The 18,299-nt window shown below is 65.1% G+C and overlaps 2 protein-coding genes across 2 annotated transcripts in view; both read right to left on the bottom strand.

Moving 5' to 3' along the window:
* AGBL4 (AGBL carboxypeptidase 4) overlaps window positions 1-18,299 on the bottom strand; it is a 726,120-nt gene that overhangs the window by 73,213 nt on the left and 634,608 nt on the right.
* Window positions 845-18,299, bottom strand: part of BEND5 (BEN domain containing 5) — a 29,265-nt gene continuing 11,810 nt past the window's right edge. Inside the window, exons 2-6 of the mRNA XM_074265990.1 lie at window positions 17,480-17,613; window positions 15,561-15,939; window positions 9,384-9,532; window positions 5,416-5,629; window positions 845-1,514 (exon numbers count right to left, since the gene is read on the bottom strand). Coding sequence (XP_074122091.1) covers window positions 1,357-1,514; window positions 5,416-5,629; window positions 9,384-9,532; window positions 15,561-15,939; window positions 17,480-17,613 — 1,034 coding nt within the window. The 3' untranslated portion in view covers window positions 845-1,356. The remainder of the gene's footprint in view (window positions 1,515-5,415; window positions 5,630-9,383; window positions 9,533-15,560; window positions 15,940-17,479; window positions 17,614-18,299) is intronic.

Raw genomic sequence — 18,299 nt, 5'->3', positions numbered from 1 at the left:
TTTCTCCTGTTTTGTTTTTTTTCCTTTTTGTTCTGATTTTTCCTTTCTCAACGTGACCAATACGAAAACCGATCGCTGCGCGCACGTGCCCCCCTGCCAGAGTGCTCGCTGTTGGGGGGGGGGGTTGGGGAGAAAAAACTTGGCACTCGAAATCTTACAATAAGGACAGCTGAAAGCGATCTTTACTTTTCTGTGATTGGAAAAGCTGAGTACCACTGAGAGAAAGAAGTGCTCGCTGATCCACGGCGGCCTCCCGCAGGTTAGTTCCCACCTCCGTGCGCTTGGCGGCCGCTCAGGTAACCCAGGCTCACTTCCAACTCCCCGGGGCCAAACGGCGCTCGCGCCTTCCTCCGCCCCTCCCCCCCCGGGTCCCAGGCTGCGGCTGCGGGGCCATCCTCGCCTCCCTCTTCCAGCGCCACAACCTGACCCCTTCTCTCGAGTGTCCGGCTGCAGCTCGGCCCAGACCCTCCTTTGGAAACGTTTCACGCGTGTTTGTTCGCTCCCTGACCCCTCACAACAGCCCTGTGAGGTAGGCCTCCTTCCAGAAAGCGGAGCACGCGGACGGCGCACGGCGGCGGCCTCCCCTCCCCCCGATCGCGAGGCACCTGAGGACCCCAAGTGTCACTGCGCCAGGGGTCCGGGAGGCCCCCCCTCCCCCCACCCCGGCTGAGCGCAGGCCGCGCGTGCGCACGAGCTGCCCCTGAGCTCCGGCCTAGGAAGTGGGGACATCGCGACTGCGGACCCGAACCCTCAAGGGACAAACCATCTGGGGGAGACGGGTCCAAGCCGCGCATGCGCACGCCGGCGGGGGCGGGCCAGACCCGCCCGAATCAGCTGGTGACTCTTCGAAGAAATCGTGAGGCTTTATTGTACAACAAAACATAGGAACAGAGATAGAAACAGAGTCCCGGGAGGAGCGAGCTCAGCTCCACGCCGGGCAAGCACTTGACACCTCCCAGCCCCTCCCCCCTCGGGCTCCGGCTCCGCCTCCCCGGGCGGCGGCCGGCGGCCCTAACAAGAGCCCCCATTTCTAGAGCGCTTCCCAGACTCCGAGCGCTTTCCTCACAACAGCCCTGTGAGGTAGGTAGTGCAAGGATTATTATCCCCATTTGACAGATGGGGAAACTGAGGCCCGCAGAGCCGAATCGCCCGGCCGAGGTCCTGTCTCCTCAGGGCCGGCCCTGGGTTCTGAACCCTGGCCTTCGGCCTCCGGCGCCGCGTGGCCAATATCCGAATGCATCCCGGGCGGGCCGCCGGCAGGGGGCGCCCGCGGGCTCGAGCCCCCTGGAAGGCTGCCCTCGCCCACCCCGCCCCCCGGCGCGGCCCGCGGCGGGCGCACAAGGAGCGGAGAGCCCGTCACTGCAGGCTGTACTTGGCCTCCCGGCGCTCCTCGTTCTTACAGGACTTGTTGATGTCCATGATCTTCTCGCAGATGTACTTGTTGACCTTGGACAGTCTCTGTGCGATCTCGGCCTCGTCCACGGTCTCTTGTGCTATCCGGTCGTAGAGACACTCTGCGGGAGACAGGGGGGCAAAGGACGCTGAGGGGGGGCGGCGGCCGTCTGCCCTCCAGCTGCCCCGCCCCGCCTTCTCCAGCCTCCAGCTGCCCCGCCCTCTACCTTTCCTCCCCCCCAGCCTCTTCGGCCGCCTGGCTCCCCGCCTCCCTCCCCCCCCAGCTGGGATTCAGTGAGGTTCTCCCTCCTGCCCTCTGGATCCCCGCGCCTGCAGTCCCGCCCCTCCCCCCAGATGCAGCTGCTCCCGAGCCCTCTCTGTGCCGCCTCTGGCAAGGCCTCTCTGCCTCAGTTTTCTCATCTGTAAAATGAGAGCATCAGACTAATGCCTCCTAACCTGCAGGGGGAGTCAGCACGAAGGGGCCCCGGGACAAAATAGGGCAGGGACGGAACGCCAGGGGCGGAGCTGCCGGCCAGTGCCCTTGCCAGGACCCAGAGGGCCCCGTGGGCTTGGGGGGGGGGCGGCACTCCTCCCTCAGGGGACCGGCTGGAGGCTGCCATGGTGGGGACTGCGAGGGCTTGGGCTGAAACTCGCGGCAGCCCCTGGTCCTGAGCCCCTTCCCTCCTCCCTCCTAAAAAGCAGGGGACGGAAGAAGGCGTGGCAGGAGCCCGGTGCCCCCCCAAGGGAGGACTCCTCCCGGAGCCTGGGCCGCCCTCCTTTGGACCCCTCTGACTTGGGCCCAAGCCTGTCTCTGCCCGCCCCCCCTCGTCCCCCCCCTTTTCTCTGGCCATTCTCCAGTCACCCAGGTCTGTGTCTGTGGAGGGGGTGGGGAGCAATCCCACGTGATTCATGCCCCCCCCTCACTCCCCCTTCTGGGGGCTCCTCCCTGACCCCGTGAAACGAGATGGCAAAAGGCGGGACACAAGGAAAACCACGGAGATTTGCCGACAAAAAGAGAAAGAAGAGGCGCCCCCCACAGCAAAGAAGTCCTAGCTGGGGGAGGGGCGCAGGAGAAGTCAGAAGTCGCTTTATTTTCAGGAGAGGGGGCTGGGACCCCGGGGCTCCGGGGCAGTTACAAGTAGGAGGGCGAGGGCAAAGGCCACTGGCTTTGGGTCGGAGGAGCTGGGTTCAAATCCCACTTCTGTGAGACCCTGAGCAAGCCCCCTGAGCTCTGTGCCTCAGTTTTCTATGAAAAGGGGCAGGAGCTGGTGACACCTGGGGGTCCCTCTGGCTCAGTTTCCCTTCTTATCAGCCTCATCCATGTCACTTCTCTTCGGGGAGTCTCTTGCTCATCAGGACCTCGGGGGCTCGAGGCCCCACTTGCCTTTACTTGGAGGCTACTATCCATTCAGCCCAAGTGATGCTCCCTGATCTCCTCAGGGGTCCACTGTGACCCCTGCCCTTACCTTGGGCTGATGCCCTTTCCGGCGTCCCTGGCCTCCAGCCCGTCACACACAGGGAAGGCGCTCACCCACCCACGTCCCACCTCCAGAACTCTGCCTTTCCCTTCCCTGTCTTCTTCCCGTCTCCCCCAGGACTCTGCTGGAACCCCCCCCCCCAGGCTCACCTTCCTGCCCTCCCCCTCCTGGACCTGGGACTTTAAACATTAAAATGAAACTCCAGACGTTAAGACTTTAAACAAAAAGCAGCCGGACTTCAACCACTCAGATTAGGGACCGTCCCTTCTGGGGCAGCCTGAGAGCAGCTGACCCCATCGCTGCAGGAGCAGGGGCAGGGGCCGCAGTTTGCCCAGGACCCGGCAACGGACCCACCTTTTTCCACAGAGTCCCGGAGTGCCAGCCCTGGGAGGGCCCTGGGAGCAGAGAGAGTGAGCGTGGGCACTCTGCCAGGTGCTCTACTACAACCGGGAGGGCAGACGGAAGCGAGAAGGGGCCAAACATCTGGGCCCAAGAGCCTGGAACGTGGAATGTCCCCGAGGGAGCTTCCTAGGCTAGGGCCTCCACGACCTGTTCGGCAGCCAAGGTCACAGGAGTACGGATGTGCAGACCCCGGACCCGGCCTTTGTCAGGGAGGGACCCACTCAGTGAAGACCGGAGCCGAGAGCTCCCGAGTCCTGTGCCCGCCGGGCTCCCTGGCACCCTTGGTACTGACGGGGGGCACTGGGTCAGACTGGAGCCGAGAGCTCCCGAGTCCTGCGCCCACCAGGCTCCCTGGCACCCTTGGTACTGACGGGGGGCACTGGGTCAGACCGGAGCCGAGAGCTCCCGAGTCCTGTGCCCGCCGGGCTCCCTGGCACCCTTGGTACTGACGGGGGGCACTGGGTCAGACTGGAGCCGAGAGCTCCCGAGTCCTGCGCCCACCAGGCTCCCTGGCACCCTTGGTACTGACGGGGGGCACTGGGTCAGACCGGAGCCGAGAGCTCCCGAGTCCTGTGCCCGCCGGGCTCCCTGGCACCCTTGGTATTGACGGGGGCACTAGGTCAGACTGGAGCCGAGAGCTCCCGAGTCCTGTGCCCACCAGGCTCCCTGACACCCTTCATATTGACGGGGGGCACTGGGTCAGACCGGAGCCGAGAGCTCCCGAGTCCTGTGCCCGCCGGGCTCCCTGGCACCCTTGGTATTGACGGGGGCACTGGGTCAGACCGGAGCCGAGAGCTCCCGAGTCCTGTGCCCGCCGGGCTCCCTGGCACCCTTCATATTGACGGGGGGCACTGGGTCAGACTGGAGCCGAGAGCTCCCGAGTCCTGTGCCCACCAGGCTCCCTGGCACCCTTGGTATTGATGGGGGCACTGGGTCAGACCGGAGCCGAGAGCTCCCGAGTCCTGTGCCCGCCGGGCTCCCTGGCACCCTTGGTATTGACGGGGGCACTGGGTCAGACCGGAGCCGAGAGCTCCCGAGTCCTGTGCCCGCCGGGCTCCCTGGCACCCTTGGTATTGATGGGGGCACTGGGTCAGACCGGAGCCGAGAGCTCCCGAGTCCTGTGCCCGCCGGGCTCCCTGGCACCCTTGGTATTGACGGGGGCACTGGGTCAGACCGGAGCCGAGAGCTCCCGAGTCCTGTGCCCGCCGGGCTCCCTGGCACCCTTGGTATTGACGGGGGCACTAGGTCAGACTGGAGCCAAGAGCTCCCGAGTCCTGTGCCCACCAGGCTCCCTGACACCCTTCATATTGACGGGGGGCACTGGGTCAGACCGGAGCCGAGAGCTCCCGAGTCCTGTGCCCGCCGGGCTTCCTGGCACCCTTGGTATTGACAGGGGGCACTGGGTCAGACTGGAGCCGAGAGCTCCCGAGTCCTGTGCCCGCCGGGCTCCCTGGCACCCTTCATATTGACGGGGGGCACTGGGTCAGACTGGAGCCGAGAGCTCCCGAGTCCTGTGCCCACCAGGCTCCCTGGCACCCTTCATATTGACGGGGGGCACTGGGTCAGACCGGAGCCGAGAGCTCCCGAGTCCTGTGCCCGCCGGGCTCTCTGGCACCCTTCATATTGACGGGGGGCACTGGGTCAGACCGGAGCCGAGAGCTCCCGAGTCCTGTGCCCGCCGGGCTCCCTGGCACCCTTGGTATTGACAGGGGGCACTGGGTCAGACTGGAGCCGAGAGCTCCCGAGTCCTGTGCCCGCCGGGCTCCCTGGCACCCTTGGTATTGACGGGGGCACTGGGTCAGACCGGAGCCGAGAGCTCCCGAGTCCTGTGCCCGCCGGGCTCCCTGGCACCCTTGGTACTGACAGGGGGCACTGGGTCAGACTGGAGCCGAGAGCTCCTGAGTCCTGTGCCCACCAGGCTCCCTGGCACCTTTGGTACTGACGGGGGGCACTGGGTCAGACCGGAGCCGAGAACTCCCGAGTCCTGCGCCCACCGGGCTCCCTGGCACCCTTGGTACTGACGGGGGGCACTGGGTCAGACCGGAGCCGAGAACTCCCGAGTCCTGCGCCCACCAGGCTCCCTGGCCCCCTGATCCTGACAGGGGCACCAGGTACGAGTGAGTGCATGAGGGCCAGGACCCACCTCTGACGATGCTGAGTTTGTGAGGGGAGAGGGGCGGCTTGGGGACGGCGTCCTTCTTCTTCTTGGTGGCCACCCCGGTGACGCTGCGGTTCTTCAGCACGTCCGTGCCCCAGATCATGACGGCCAGGTTCTTGGTATATTTGGAGTCTCCTTGGGTGACCTGCAGCTGGTGCCATCTTTCCTCATCGACCCAGATCCCACTGCCGAGGTGGACCTGGAGGGGCAGGAATCAGAGCAACGGTGGGTTACCTGGGACTGAGGGTGCACTGACCCAGTCTGGGGGGCCCTAAAGGTCTGCCCATGTCACCCTCCCTTGCACCAGCCACCCAGGGCCTCGAGCCTGGCCACAGAGAACCTCGGCAGCCCAATGTCAAAGGGGGTGCTCGGGGACCCTGAGAGATCGTCCAGGGCAATGCCCTGAGTTTACAGGGGAGGGAACTTAGGGCAGAGAAGAACAGAATCCCCCAGAGTCACCAAGCTGGCAAGCGGGCCGCCCGCTTCTCCCACGCCCAGGTCTGGGAGCCAGGTCTGATAACAGCCGGCGTCCCTGCCCGTGCCTCCTTGGGGCTCTTACTGGGAAGGGATCTCCAAGGCCTCTCTCAGAGGGTGTGTCTGGGGGTCTGAGCCATGGGGCAGAGGTGTGGGTGCTCCTGCTGAGCAAAGCTATGGAAATGGGCACTGCCCCGCTGCTGGGCCACACTCTATCAGCGCAAGTTCCTGACTACCCTTCCAGGCACCTACCAGCCAAGCACCTGGAGGGCTCCCTGCTGCCTCTGCCCCTCCCGCTCTGGAACTCAGTGCTCTGGCTCTCCACGCTCTGCCACCTCACACCAGGGCTGTGGGGTGCAGAAGCCCCCGCCAGCCCCCTTGACCTGGCCCCCGGTCCTGCTTGTCCCAAGCTTGTGCTGCTGGGAGCTCCAGAAAGGCACCGGACTCTTTCTTTGTGTCCCTGGCACTTATCTCAGGGTCTGGCACACAGTAGGTGCTCAATAAATGCTTAGCAGAAAGAAATGTACCCTTTCAGTGGGTAAAAAAAAAGCCAGTTTGAGGAGGATTGTAGAGGGTAGACAAGGTCACCTTAATACGTGCGATACAACTCCAACTGCTCTTGGACTCTGCCCAAAGCGTCCCCTCCCGGCCCGTCCTGATGCAAAGTGAGTGAGGAGGCTGGGGGCTCCCTCCCCAGCGCATCTCCCAGAACACTTTGCTGGAGCCAATCTCTACCCTAGAAGTCCCCCCGCCCCTTCTTCAGCTGCCAGATCTTGGGGGGGGGGGCTTGGGGGCACTGGGGGAGAGAAGATGTCAAAGTTGAGCCATCATCTGATCTGTGGTTCTGAGGACTTTTTGTCCTAGAAGGCTAGGAAATGGAGGCAGAGGTCCCTCAGGGGTCCCGACATGAGCTTGGAGGGGCCTCCTTCCCTGGCCCCCCCCCCCACTGGAGCGGCTCTTCCCAGCAGCTCCAGGGAGATAAAGCCTGCTCCAACTTGGGGTTTGCGCACGTGGAACAAGGTCCAGCCCTAATCCACAAGGCCCCAAAGGTGCACGGCCGCCCCTGCTCCAGGACCTCCGCTAGGAAAGCTTCCCCCCACAACAGGCCCCAGCGGGAAGAAGGGACAGGCCAGTGGCGCCCCGCACCCTTCAGCTGTCACCCCGTTCCCACAGGGCTCTGCCTGGGACAGCCCCGAAGGCTGGGCAACGAGGCTAACGGGCACGATCGATGCCCTTCTCTCTATGAAGGGCAAGGCTGGTGCTCAGAGGGAAGGGGCTGATGGCCACTTCTCCCATACTAACTGCCAGCCTTCTCCACAGGGGAGGCGTAGGAGGGACAGAGGGAATTGGGAATTCCACATTTTCAAAAACAAGTGTTAAAAATCTTCTCAAATGTAAGTGGGAATGGACAGAGCACTGGCCCTGGAGCCAGGAGGCCCTGAGTTCAACTCCAGTCTCAAACACTAACCCTCAACCCCCTTGTCTCAGGAAAAAACAAACAAAAAACAAAAAAATTGTAATAGGGAAATGCTTAATGAAATAACATTCAGAAAAATTAGAGGAAAAATAGCGATGTGAATGCACATCTGAGCTTTTCATTCCTGAGGTCACAAGAGGGAGGCTCCTAAGCTCTCAATCCATGTACCCAGGAATTAAACGTGGCCCGGGGAAAGACCCTGAGCTGGCAGCTTCCTCTGGGCGGATGGAGCTCCTCGGGAAGGCCCGCCCCGGGAGCCCCCAGCCTCCCCCTCGGGAGAGCACAGTCACGCAGGCTCTGTCACCAATGTCGTGTCTCCTTTGGTAGCCTCCGTGGTGGGGGGAAGAGTACTCAGTGGCTCCCCGAGTAAAGCCCCGAGTCCTGTCCTGGCAGCCCAGGCCTCCCCGACCCTGCAGCCTCTGACCCTGTCACTGCTGCTCCGCCAGGTGCCCGTGTCCTGGGGCATTCACCAGCCACCACCGGTTCCTAGACTGTCCCAACTGCAGCTAAGCCACAGGTCCCGCCCACTGAGCTCTGCCCGTCTCTGAGAGAGACCCGGTAACAGGAGGCGGTGTGTTCTCAGAGGAGGAGGACGCTTGGTTGCCCCCAGTTCCCGGGCCCTGCAAGGCTGAAGGATGCTGGGGAGAGGATGGGATGGCCCAGAAGGTCCCGCTCTGTGACCCATGACTCCCCAGGCCCTACCCCCGCCTGTCTCGGCTACTCTGTCTCTCCCTGAGAGTTTGCGATCAGGACCCCGGTCGGGGAATCCCATGCCGCTTGGAGATGGAGGCACTCCCCAAGCCCAGCACGGGCAGCCCCGCCCCAGGGCCCAAGCACTGTCCCTGAGAACCAGAGGCACCTTCGCAGAAGAAGGGACAGGAGGCTGCGTGTGCAGGGCCAGGGGTCCTCCCTGGGGGTCTCTTAAATAATTCAGTGGACAAGGGTCTGGTCAGGAGCTTGTCAGGGAGATGCCCCCAAGGAGGGCGAACACCTCCTGCAAAGGAGGGCCCATCTGTGGGTGGCCGGCCTTCCTGGGGGCCCCTCACTAGTGGACTGGAGCTGAGCAGGCCCGTGCAGCCTCCATCACGATGCCCGTGCAGCCCCCACCACGATGCCCGTGGGCCTCAGGGCAGTGTGGTGTGGTACGTGCAGCCAGGAGAGCTGGGCTCCAAGGCCTCCTCCGATCCCCCCAGTGACTCTGTCCCAACTTCCCACCATAAAAGAGCAGGCTGGTGTCAGGGGTCTCCGGCCCCCCCTCCAATGGATGAGCTGTCTCTAAGGCCCCTCCCCCTGGCTGTTCTGTGATTCTGGGTCCCCTGCCTGATGGGGCACCTCGGGGGGCCCCAGCTGATGGGCTCTTCCCCAGCCCATCCCCTACAAAAGCAGACCGATACGGCCTCAGGGAAGAAGGGAGCCCCGAGTCCTGTACAGCCGGGCTATGGGAAAAGGTGCCGCCTGTGTTGCTGGCAGAGCAGAGAGAAGCTCACTATGGGTGGCTGCTGCCGGAGGACTGTGGGGGAATTGTTTCTCAATGGGCCTCAGTTTATCCTTTTGCCAAATGGGGCTTAGGTTCAACAGCCCCAAGGCCCCTTCCAGCTCTGGGGCTCAGACTCGAGTGCTCTTCCTCCTTCGGGCCCTCAAAGGCACCCCGAGCTCCCTGCTCTCTGCCCCCTCACCCCGGACACCTGCTCATCCTTCTGCCAAGGGCACCCAGGGAAGCCCACAGGGAACCACGGGGCGGAGGGGGCTGCTGGGAGGATGTGGTGGGGGAGAGGGAAGGCCAGGAGCTGCCCTTGCTTTCTGTGCAGCCCCAATGAGCCTCGGTTTCCTCATCTGTGAAATAGGGACAATAAGAGGCGTCGAGCGCACTGATTCTGTGCCCCCCCCCCCCCAGTGCAGCAGAGCAGCAACAAGCCCTGTGGCCGGCCCCTCCGAGAGCCCCCCGCTCCCTGTGCAACCCCACCCCCCTACCTGTGGCCGCCAGAAGAAACACAGATAATACCTTGCCATTCTCTAGAATATACTTGTCCATAACGGGAGCGGGAGCAGGATAATAGGACGACGTATTTGCCTCCTCACTGAAAGTCTTCTGGAATTCCGGCTCTGGTTCGAGGGACTCTGACTTTACTTTTTCCAGCTCAATAGCAGGACCTAGGCAGTTAAGAAAAGAGATCCGTCTGCCACTCCAAAGACAACAGAAAGCAAGTCACCAGGGACCCCCTCGTGGCACAGAGGAAGAGACAGAGGGACAGAGAGGACCCCGGAGCCCCTGGCCCAGGCCTCCTTCCATGGCTGAGCTTTGTGTCCTGACGAACATGCTGGGCCGGGGCCAGGGGGAGGGGCCCCTAGGGTGACTGGTCAGGGAACTCTCTCCCTTCTGCACCTTCCCTCCGTCCTGGGCCCAAGCGGACACAACCCTGACTACACCCGTGTTCTCAAGTGCTTAGCCCGCCCTCATATGCAGTTGGTGCTTAATGAGGGCTCCTTCCCTTACCTTCCTGCCTCCCTCCCAAGTCAGACGAGCTCAGGGTGCCAGGCAGCCCAGCCTCGAGGGCTCAGAACCACGTGGGCCGCCCTGGCCCAAAGCCCTCAGAACCAAGGTCATGCTGACTCTGTGGCCAAGCAGGGGCAGGCTCCCCCTCGGGGGGTACTGGAAGGAAGCGGGGGCTTCGTGGCTTGCTGTCAAAGCTAAATGACTGACTTGCCCACTTTGGATGAACTGACCCCTGACCCCTGACCCCAGAGGCAGTCCTTCTGCTGGTGACCTTCGCACAATGGGGCAGGATAGCTGGGAGGAGGGCCGGGGGGGGGGGGGGCTTCTCTGGAGTGAGCCGTGGTCAGCTTCACCCTTCTGAGCCAAAGCAGGAGCACCAAGGCCAGCAGCTGCCAATCAAAGCTGGAGGGGACGGAGGGAGGAAGGGAGGCGTTGGGGGGGGGAGCACAAGCCAGGCCCCCATAAAGAGGCCGAACTGCTGGGTTAGGGACAGGTCTGAGAACACAGAGGGCACAGGGAGGGGACGGAGGCTGGGAGAAAGGTCCTGAGTCCATGGGGGCAACCAAGGGTGCGCCGCTACCTAAGCGAAGTCTGGGCTTGGGGAGACAACCGCGGGGCCAAGGCTGGGAAGGGCCGGCCCCAGAGAGGGGAAGTATGGGGTGGGAAGGATCCCCCAAGACAGGTCAGCCCGGGACAACTGGGACCTCCACAGGTGGGAGGCCAGGCCGCCCGCTCCCCGCCCCCCACCTCGGCCCGTGGGGCGCTCACTGCTGCTCTTACTCCGCTGAAGACGCTCCTTCTTATCCTCCCTGACTCCCCACAGCCTCGGGCCCCCCTGCCCCCCTTGGACCCTGGCGGTCACTGAGCCGCATCTTTCCCACGTTTGTCCCGAGTCCTCTTCCCTCCCTCGGTGACCTCTCTGGCTCCCACCACTCAGAAGTGACTGTCTTTTTGTCCAAGACCCCAGCCCCGTTTGCCAACCCCCAGCGCCCTCCCCGCTGCTCCTGCTACCAACCCTGACCCGGACGGCCCCGGGCATCTCAGACTCGCCAGGGTGAGTCCCCCCTGTGTCTGCCTCCACCCTCAACAACGTTCCTATCACTGCCGCGGGCACATCACTCTGCCAGTCAGCCAGGCCCCCTCTTGGCCCCGCCCACTCTGCCACCCCCGCCCCCAGACAGCTGGGAGCCCCAGACGCTCCCGTACTCCTCCATGCTCCCCGTCACCCTGGGGGACACCAGGACTATCCCCATCTACAGATGGAAGACTGAGGCACTCGGCGGGGCCCGGCCCAGTCAGCATCCCCCAGACCCCTGGCCTCCAATTCGGGAAGGGCTGCCACAGCTCCCAAGGAGACCCCGTGCCCTCGGGGAGGGGGGGTCACAAGGGCTCCCCCTGATGGTGCCAGTCACTTCACTGGGCCCCGACAGCCGGGAGCTCTCCCTGGAGAGCTGGATTTAACGCACAAAGACCCGCGTTCAGAGCCTGGCCTGCCTCGGTTTTCCCCTTGGTCTCGTCCCAGGGCTGGGAAGCTTCCTGCCTCCCTGGGCCCCAGGCCCCTCCTCCTCCTCCCCGCTGCGGGTCCAGTCCTCCTCATGCTCCCACTGCCCTCCTTGCCGGGCCGTCCTGCCCTCCGGGGCCCTCTGCTCCCCCGCCGGCCTCCACGCCTTTGCCTTTCCGCATCCCCGTGGCCTTCAGGCTCTGCTCCGAGCCACCTCTGCCAAGAAGCCTTCCCTGCTTGCTCCAGGTTTGAGGCCGGCCCCTCCCAGAGGAGCCCAGAACGCTCCCAAGTCATCCCGGGTCCTATTAACCGTGTCTGCGCTGGAGCACGCCGGTGCCTCCTGGGGGCCCGCTGTGCCCGCGGCCCCTCCGTCCTGGGGCTCAGTGACAACGGCTCACGGAATATCATGAACAAAACCTTCTTCCTGACTTCAAGGCCCAGGCTTCAAAGACCCCTCCCCCGACTGTCCGGCGCCCCCTGACCTTCCCTCACTCATGTCCTTCCAGGACTCCAAAGCCCCGGCCTGCAAAGGAAGAAGCTCCAGTGCCATCATCCTGACAGATGGGGAAAGCGAGGCTCGGGAAGGAGGAGAGACAGGGTGGTCCGGTGGAAGGCGATGTGGGCCTGGTTTCGAGTCCTAGGTCTGACATTTACCAGCTGGGCAACCTTGGCTGGTTCATCCACCTCCCTGGGCCTCAGACTCCTTCTCTGTAAAACGGGAGGTTGGAATAACTCAGAATTCCCTTTCAGCCCGAGGTCGCTGCTCCTCTGGCCCCTGGCCCTTCTCTGCAGAGGCTTCCTCGGTCCCTTCCAGACATGGAGCCCCCGCCCCCAGTCCCAGTTCCTGGGGGAGGGCCCTGGCCCCTGGCAGCGGGATCCTGTAGTGACCTGGCCACAAGCCCTGGGCAGATGGCCCCCAGGGGCGGGCCCCCCATGATGGGCAGTACCCTTCCCTGGGCCCAGGACCGAGGTCCGTCCCGCCTGGCAGAGCTCGGGCTCCCCTGGCATAGGCGAGAGCAGCAAGGACCAACCCTGATGTCCACCGGGAAGGCCAGGGGCTCTGGGAGTGAGGGCTGAGCCGGGCTCTGCAGGGGGCCGGCTCCCAAGACACCCTCACACGGGCAGCTCAGAGCTCCTTGGGCCAGGCCCCGGGGCCAGCCATTGCCCAGGAGCCGGGCTCCAAGGCCGGAGCTGGGCCTGATCTCCTCGCTCCAAGTGCCCCCGCAGCTAGAAAAGGGCCCGCCTGCCCACAGCCGGGGAAGGGCTCCTGCTGGGCCCACACCGCCACTCAACAACCCGCCTGGCGCGCTCTGCTCGGGTCCCAGGGAGCTGCAGTTCCTGCAAATGGTTCCTGCTGCTTCTTGGGACCAAAGAACCTAAATCACACTTTTCTCAAGGACTCAGGGTCACGGCTCCATCTCCTAGTTAAGGAGTGGGGACACTGGAGCACGAGCTCCGTGGGCCGGGGCTGCGCTGGGGCGTAGGGTCCCCGTCTGGGCCCGGCCCATCCCTGCTGCACTGGCTGTCCCGGATCTGCCCTGCACACAACGGGCAGGATGGAGAGGGCCTCGGGTCCCCCCTCAGGGACTGCGCCAGCTCCTCCCTGCCGCCCTGCCCCCTTCTCTAGGGTGGCTGAGGAGACGCCCAAGTCCATCTGCCACAGGCGTGCAGTGGTTCCCAATGATGCGCTCTCGCCATGATTGCCAGCCGGGAGCCCGGGAGTCGGCTGTTACTGGGACCGTCGGCGCAGGGGGCAGGCGGCCTTGAAGGGCCCCTGGAAAGGCTGAGCAAGAGCCTACCCGGGGCCCTCTCCTCTGAACCAGGAAAGGGGCCAGGGGTGTGTTCCTGGCTTTCAGACATGACCTGCCTCAGGGACCCCCCATGTTTCTGGCCATGCTGAGGACAGGGGCGGGGTGACTTGCCCCCCCCAGCACTGCAGGACAGTCCGTCTGAAACGGCCAGAGAAGCTGGGAGGCCCCCCCCAGTGACCTGCCCCCAGCCTAAGCCTCCTCCAAGCCCCCGGTTCCCGGGCCCACCTCAGAGAGGAGAGCGGGGCTGGCCAGGCCATCAGCCCGGGGACCAGCAGAGGGAGCCTGGGCAGAGGCCGGCGGGCCCCGGGAGTCCCCAGAGACTGTGTCCTCTGCAGGGCGGGAGCCGCGGGAAGCTCTTGGGGTGTCACGGCCTTGGCAGCCACTTCCCTGACTGGTTCCCTTTGCAATCCCGTGCCTTTCCTTCGGAGCATTTAAGGGGCAGCGGAGGGCACACAGAGAGGAGAGCTTGGAGCCAGGAGGACTTGGGCTCTGGCTCAGACACCCATTAGCTGTGCGACCCTGGGCAAGTCACCTGACCCCGTGCCTCAGTTTCCCCATCTGTAGTGTGAGCTGGAGATGGAATCGGCCAACCGCTCCAGACTGCCAAAAACACAGCCAGAGGAGCTCACCGGGAGGCGGGCGTGACTAGGAACGGCTGGAGGACCACGAGAGGGGCTCTATAATGTCTGTGGGTCCCCCATGGCAGCCCTGGGGGGGGCGCCCAAGCTGCCTCTGCCCCAGGGCTCAGGCTGCAGAGGAAACTTTTCCATCCCACAAACCGCGCCCTGCCCAGCTGCCCCCTGTGCCCGGTGGCAAAGGCTGCTCCTTTGGGGAGGAAGCTCGTCCCTGCTGTGGCTTCCAGGGAGGCTTTTTAAAGTAAACTTTGACTAAGGACGACTCAGGCTTTCCTTGGGTCACAAGGCTGGCCTGGGTTCCCTGAAAAAGAGCCGCCTCCTGCCCTTAGTGGCGGCCCCCATGGCCAGGCTCGGCGAGGGGCTCCGTCCCGCAGCCCCAGCCAGGACTGCCCTCGGGGAGCGGTCAGCCTGACCCCTGTGACCAGGGACTGCTGGGTTTACCATGGAGCCTTCCCCTGACGGGGCAGTCCTTCCACTCTGGAACAGCTCCGGTTGTGGAGTCCGACCTGACGGTGGCAGCCCCCGCCCCCGGGTCCCCGGCTGCCGCAGAAGAGCTCTGGTCTGTCTGGCAAGGCCGTCCTGCAGCCATATGACCAAGGCCCCCTCCCCCCCTCCCCACCGCCGCCAGGCCGGCTCAACCAGGAGAGAACTGGAGCCAGGCTGTGGGACGGCTTTCTGCCCGCCGCCAGGGCCGCGCCTCCCTCTCCCTCCCTCATCCTCCATGTTTTACTGTGGTGCCTTTTAAAACCCTCTCCCGAGACGGGGGCCAGGACCTCACCAGACACCGCTGGGAGGGGGCCGAGGCACGAGAAGAGCTTAAACCCTCCGAACAAAGACCTCTGGGGGCCCTTAAACTCCAAGCCCTGCAGGCCACGAGCGGAGGACGTCCCGGGGCAGCCGGGGCCACAAATGATGGCTGCACTTCCGGGCTGCGGGGGGAGGCCATGTGGCTCCGGGCAAGGGGGTCCCGCTCTGCTCCCACTTTTCCCTGGAGCCGATCAGGCCGAGTGACAGCCGGAGTCTCCTCAGCACTCACCGACACCGCAGGGGCCCATTTCACAGGTGAGGATGGGGAGATTAAGGCTGGCCAGGCCCACTCTGTGAGCCCGTGGGCCGGGCTGCGGCCTCTGCTTTGTTCTGAGCCTTCTCCTGGTCAGAAAGGAGCCTTCCTGAATCTGGACATCCTGTGCCCCGAGGCCGGGGGGCTGTGCCCTCTGCTTCTCCAGGATCTGCCCCGGGCAGAGCTCTGAGGCAGGCGGGAAACCGAGGCCCGGAGAGAGAAGGGACTTGCCCGTGGGCAACTCCCAGAGTCCCCTCCGGCTGCCCGTCATCAGAGACCCAAAGGCAGTCGCTGGGTTCTTCCCTGTGCCCCTGGTCTTGCAGCCCTTGAGTGCCCTGGCTGCCCTCTGACCACCACCTTCAGTTCATCCAGCTCCTCCCTAAATGGGGCTCCTCAGACAGCCCAGTCCTCTTGCTGGGGTCTGACTCACCAGGGCGCAGAACAAGGGGGGCTCCCCCCCAAAGCCTCTACGTGGCTTTCAGACAAACTGCGGCCTGGCCAAGACCCTCTCGCCTGACCCCAGAGACAGTGATTTCGGACCTCACAGCACAAGAGTTTACATTTGGCCCGATGAGGGGGCTCCGCCTCCTCCTGAGACCTCGGGCTCTGTGTTGCCAGGACGGCGGCTCTCTAGCTGACCCGTGCCCGAGCCGGCCCCCCCCGGACGCGGGCGCTCACCACTGCCCAGGCGCAGCAGCAGCACGTCCTGCAGGCGGCGGTTGAGGTCGCGGAGCTCCTTCATCTCGGACACCAGCGTCCCGCACTCCTTGAGCTTCTTGGCCTGCTGCACCAGCTGCCTCCGCGTGCGCTCCAGCTCCTGCTGCAGGTGGCGCATCTCCTCCTGCTGCTGCTGGTAACTGCGCAGCAGCTCCTCGTACAGGGCCCGCGGCACCACGGCCTCGTCCAGGCCGTCCATGCCCTTGGCGGGGTCCGCGAAGAGGTCCTCGGGGCCGCCGCCGCCCACCAGGCTCAGCCCGTTCTGCTTCTCCAGGCGGGCCACCACGGCCTCGATGCTCTTGTGGGCGCCCGGCTCGCTCGGCCTGCGGCCCTCCTGTCTCTGCGGACAACAGAGGGAACAGGTCAGGGGCGGCCCCTGCGGCCCGCCTCAACAAGCCAGCTGCACAAAGAGAGAAGAGGAAGCGGCGCTGAGACGAGCAGGCGCCAGTGACCGGCCCGGTGCGGGCAGCCGCCTGGCGTGGGGGGAGCCCTGGAGCTGCGGGGGGGCCGAGAACAGGGGCGGCAAGGCTGGGGGGCTGAGAACAGGGGCGCCAGGGCTAAAGGGCATGAGAATGGGGGCATCAGGACCGGGGGGGCTGAGAACGGGGGCATCAGGGCCGGGGGGCTGAAAACGGGGGCATCAGGGCCGGGGGGCTGAGAACGGGGGCATCAGGGCCGGGGGGCTGAGAACGGGGGCATCAGGGTCAGGGGGGGCCTGAGAAGGGGGGCAAGCGGGTCAGGGGGGCTGAGAACGGGGGCATCAGGGCCGGGGGGCTGAGAACGGGGGCATCAGGGCCGGGGGGCTGAGAACGGGGGCATCAGGGCCGGGGGGCTGAGAACGGGGGCATCAGGGCCGGGGGGCTGAGAACGGGGGCATCAGGGCCGGGGGGCTGAGAATGTGGGCATCAGGGTCAGGGGGGGCCTGAGAAGGGGGGCATCAGGGCCGGGGGGCTGAGAACGGGGGCATCAGGGCTGGGGGGCTGAGAACGGGGACATCAGGGTCAGGGGGGGCCTGAGAACGGGGGCATTAGGGCTGGGGGGCTGAGAACGGAGGCATCAGGGCCGGGGGGCTGAGAACGGGGGCATCAGGGCCGGGGGGCTGAGAACGGGGGCATCAGGGCCGGGGGGCTGAGAACGGGGGCATCAGGGTCAGGGGGGGCCTGAGAAGGGGGGCAAGCGGGTCAGGGGGGCTGAGAACGGGGGCATCAGGGCCGGGGGGCTGAGAACGGGGGCATCAGGGCCGGGGGGCTGAGAACGGGGGCATCAGGGCCGGGGGGCTGAGAATGTGGGCATCAGGGTCAGGGGGGGCCTGAGAAGGGGGGCATCAGGGCCGGGGGGCTGAGAACGGGGGCATCAGGGCTGGGGGGCTGAGAACGGGGACATCAGGGTCAGGGGGGGCCTGAGAACGGGGGCATTAGGGCTGGGGGGCTGAGAACGGAGGCATCAGGGCCAGGGGGCTGAGAACGGGGGCATCAGGGTCAGGGGGGGCCTGAGAACGGGGGCATTAGGGCTGGGGGGCTGAGAACATGGGTATCCGGGTCAGGGGGGGCTGAGAACGGGGGCATCCGGGTCAGGGGGGCTGAGAACGGGGGCATCAGGGCCGGGGGGCTGAGAACGGGGGCATCAGGGCCGGGGGGCTGAGAACGGGGGCATCAGGGCTGGGGGGCTGAGAACGGGGGCGCCAGGACCAGGGGGGCCCGAGAACAGAAGGCAGCAGGTCTGGCACCCTGTGCCCCCAGTCTTGGGCCCCGCAGTTCTGACATTCCCTGCTTTGAAGGTCTTAGCCGAGAGCGGCCCTGAAGGCCCCAGCTGCAGCCGTGACTTCCTGGCCCCGGGCCTCTGTCCCCCGCGCTGTTCCCAAGCCAGGAGGAAGGCGGTACCTTACTGTGTCTGAAGTCGCCGTCATCCTCGCCGTAGTCCCGGACCTCCTCCTCATCTTCTATGTGATGGAGGGAGAGCTTGGGGATCTTGATCTTCTTCTGCATGACACTGTTCTCGAGATCGGTTTTGTCCTCTGGGAACGCAGAGGGAAAGAACGAGGTGGGTCACGCAGGCAGAGGCGCCCCCCCCCCCCTGCCCCCCAGCCCAGAGCCGCCTAAAGTTTGTGGCCAGACCAGTTAAAAGCGGGAAAGCTCCCCTGTGGGCTATGGGGTGTCTGAGACGGGAGGGACGACAGGGACCGTGGAGGGGCTGGAAACGCGCCAAGTCCCCCCCCAAGTCAGAGGTGGCGCCGAGGCCTTCAGGTGGGGACCTCCTAGGTTGGCGGCAGGGGGGCCCGGGGTCCTCCTCCCTCAGGCTCAAGAGTCTCCCCCGATGTATTCCCCATGGACGTCCCAGGGTGACCCAAGGAAACATCTGGCGCTCAACCAGCTCCTAGGCCAAAAGGATGCTCTGTGGTGGGGATCGTGTTCTGGGGGGCGCGGCGTTGGGGGGCGTAACCTTTGGGGGGCTCCCGAGATGCCCCTTTGGACGCGCTCTGAGAGAGGAAGGTCACGGAGGAAGCTGCCCCGTCGAGTCGGAGGCTTTGGGGAAGCACAAAGTGGGGCCTAAAGCTCGGCTCCCCGGCCTGGGTCCCTGGGCCTCTGCCCAGCTCGGGCCTGGCCCTCCGGCCTCTGCGTGCCCAGGGCAGCGTGGGGAAGGGAGGGAGCCTGCTGGGCCCTCTGTGAGTGGAGATGTGCTGAGAGACAATCTGGATCCCGG

This window comes from Sminthopsis crassicaudata, chromosome 4 (assembly GCF_048593235.1).
Source record: "Sminthopsis crassicaudata isolate SCR6 chromosome 4, ASM4859323v1, whole genome shotgun sequence".
Lineage (NCBI taxonomy): Eukaryota > Metazoa > Chordata > Mammalia > Dasyuromorphia > Dasyuridae > Sminthopsis > Sminthopsis crassicaudata.
Note: the sequence above shows the minus strand (reverse complement) of the source record. Positions and strands in the feature narration are given on the sequence as shown.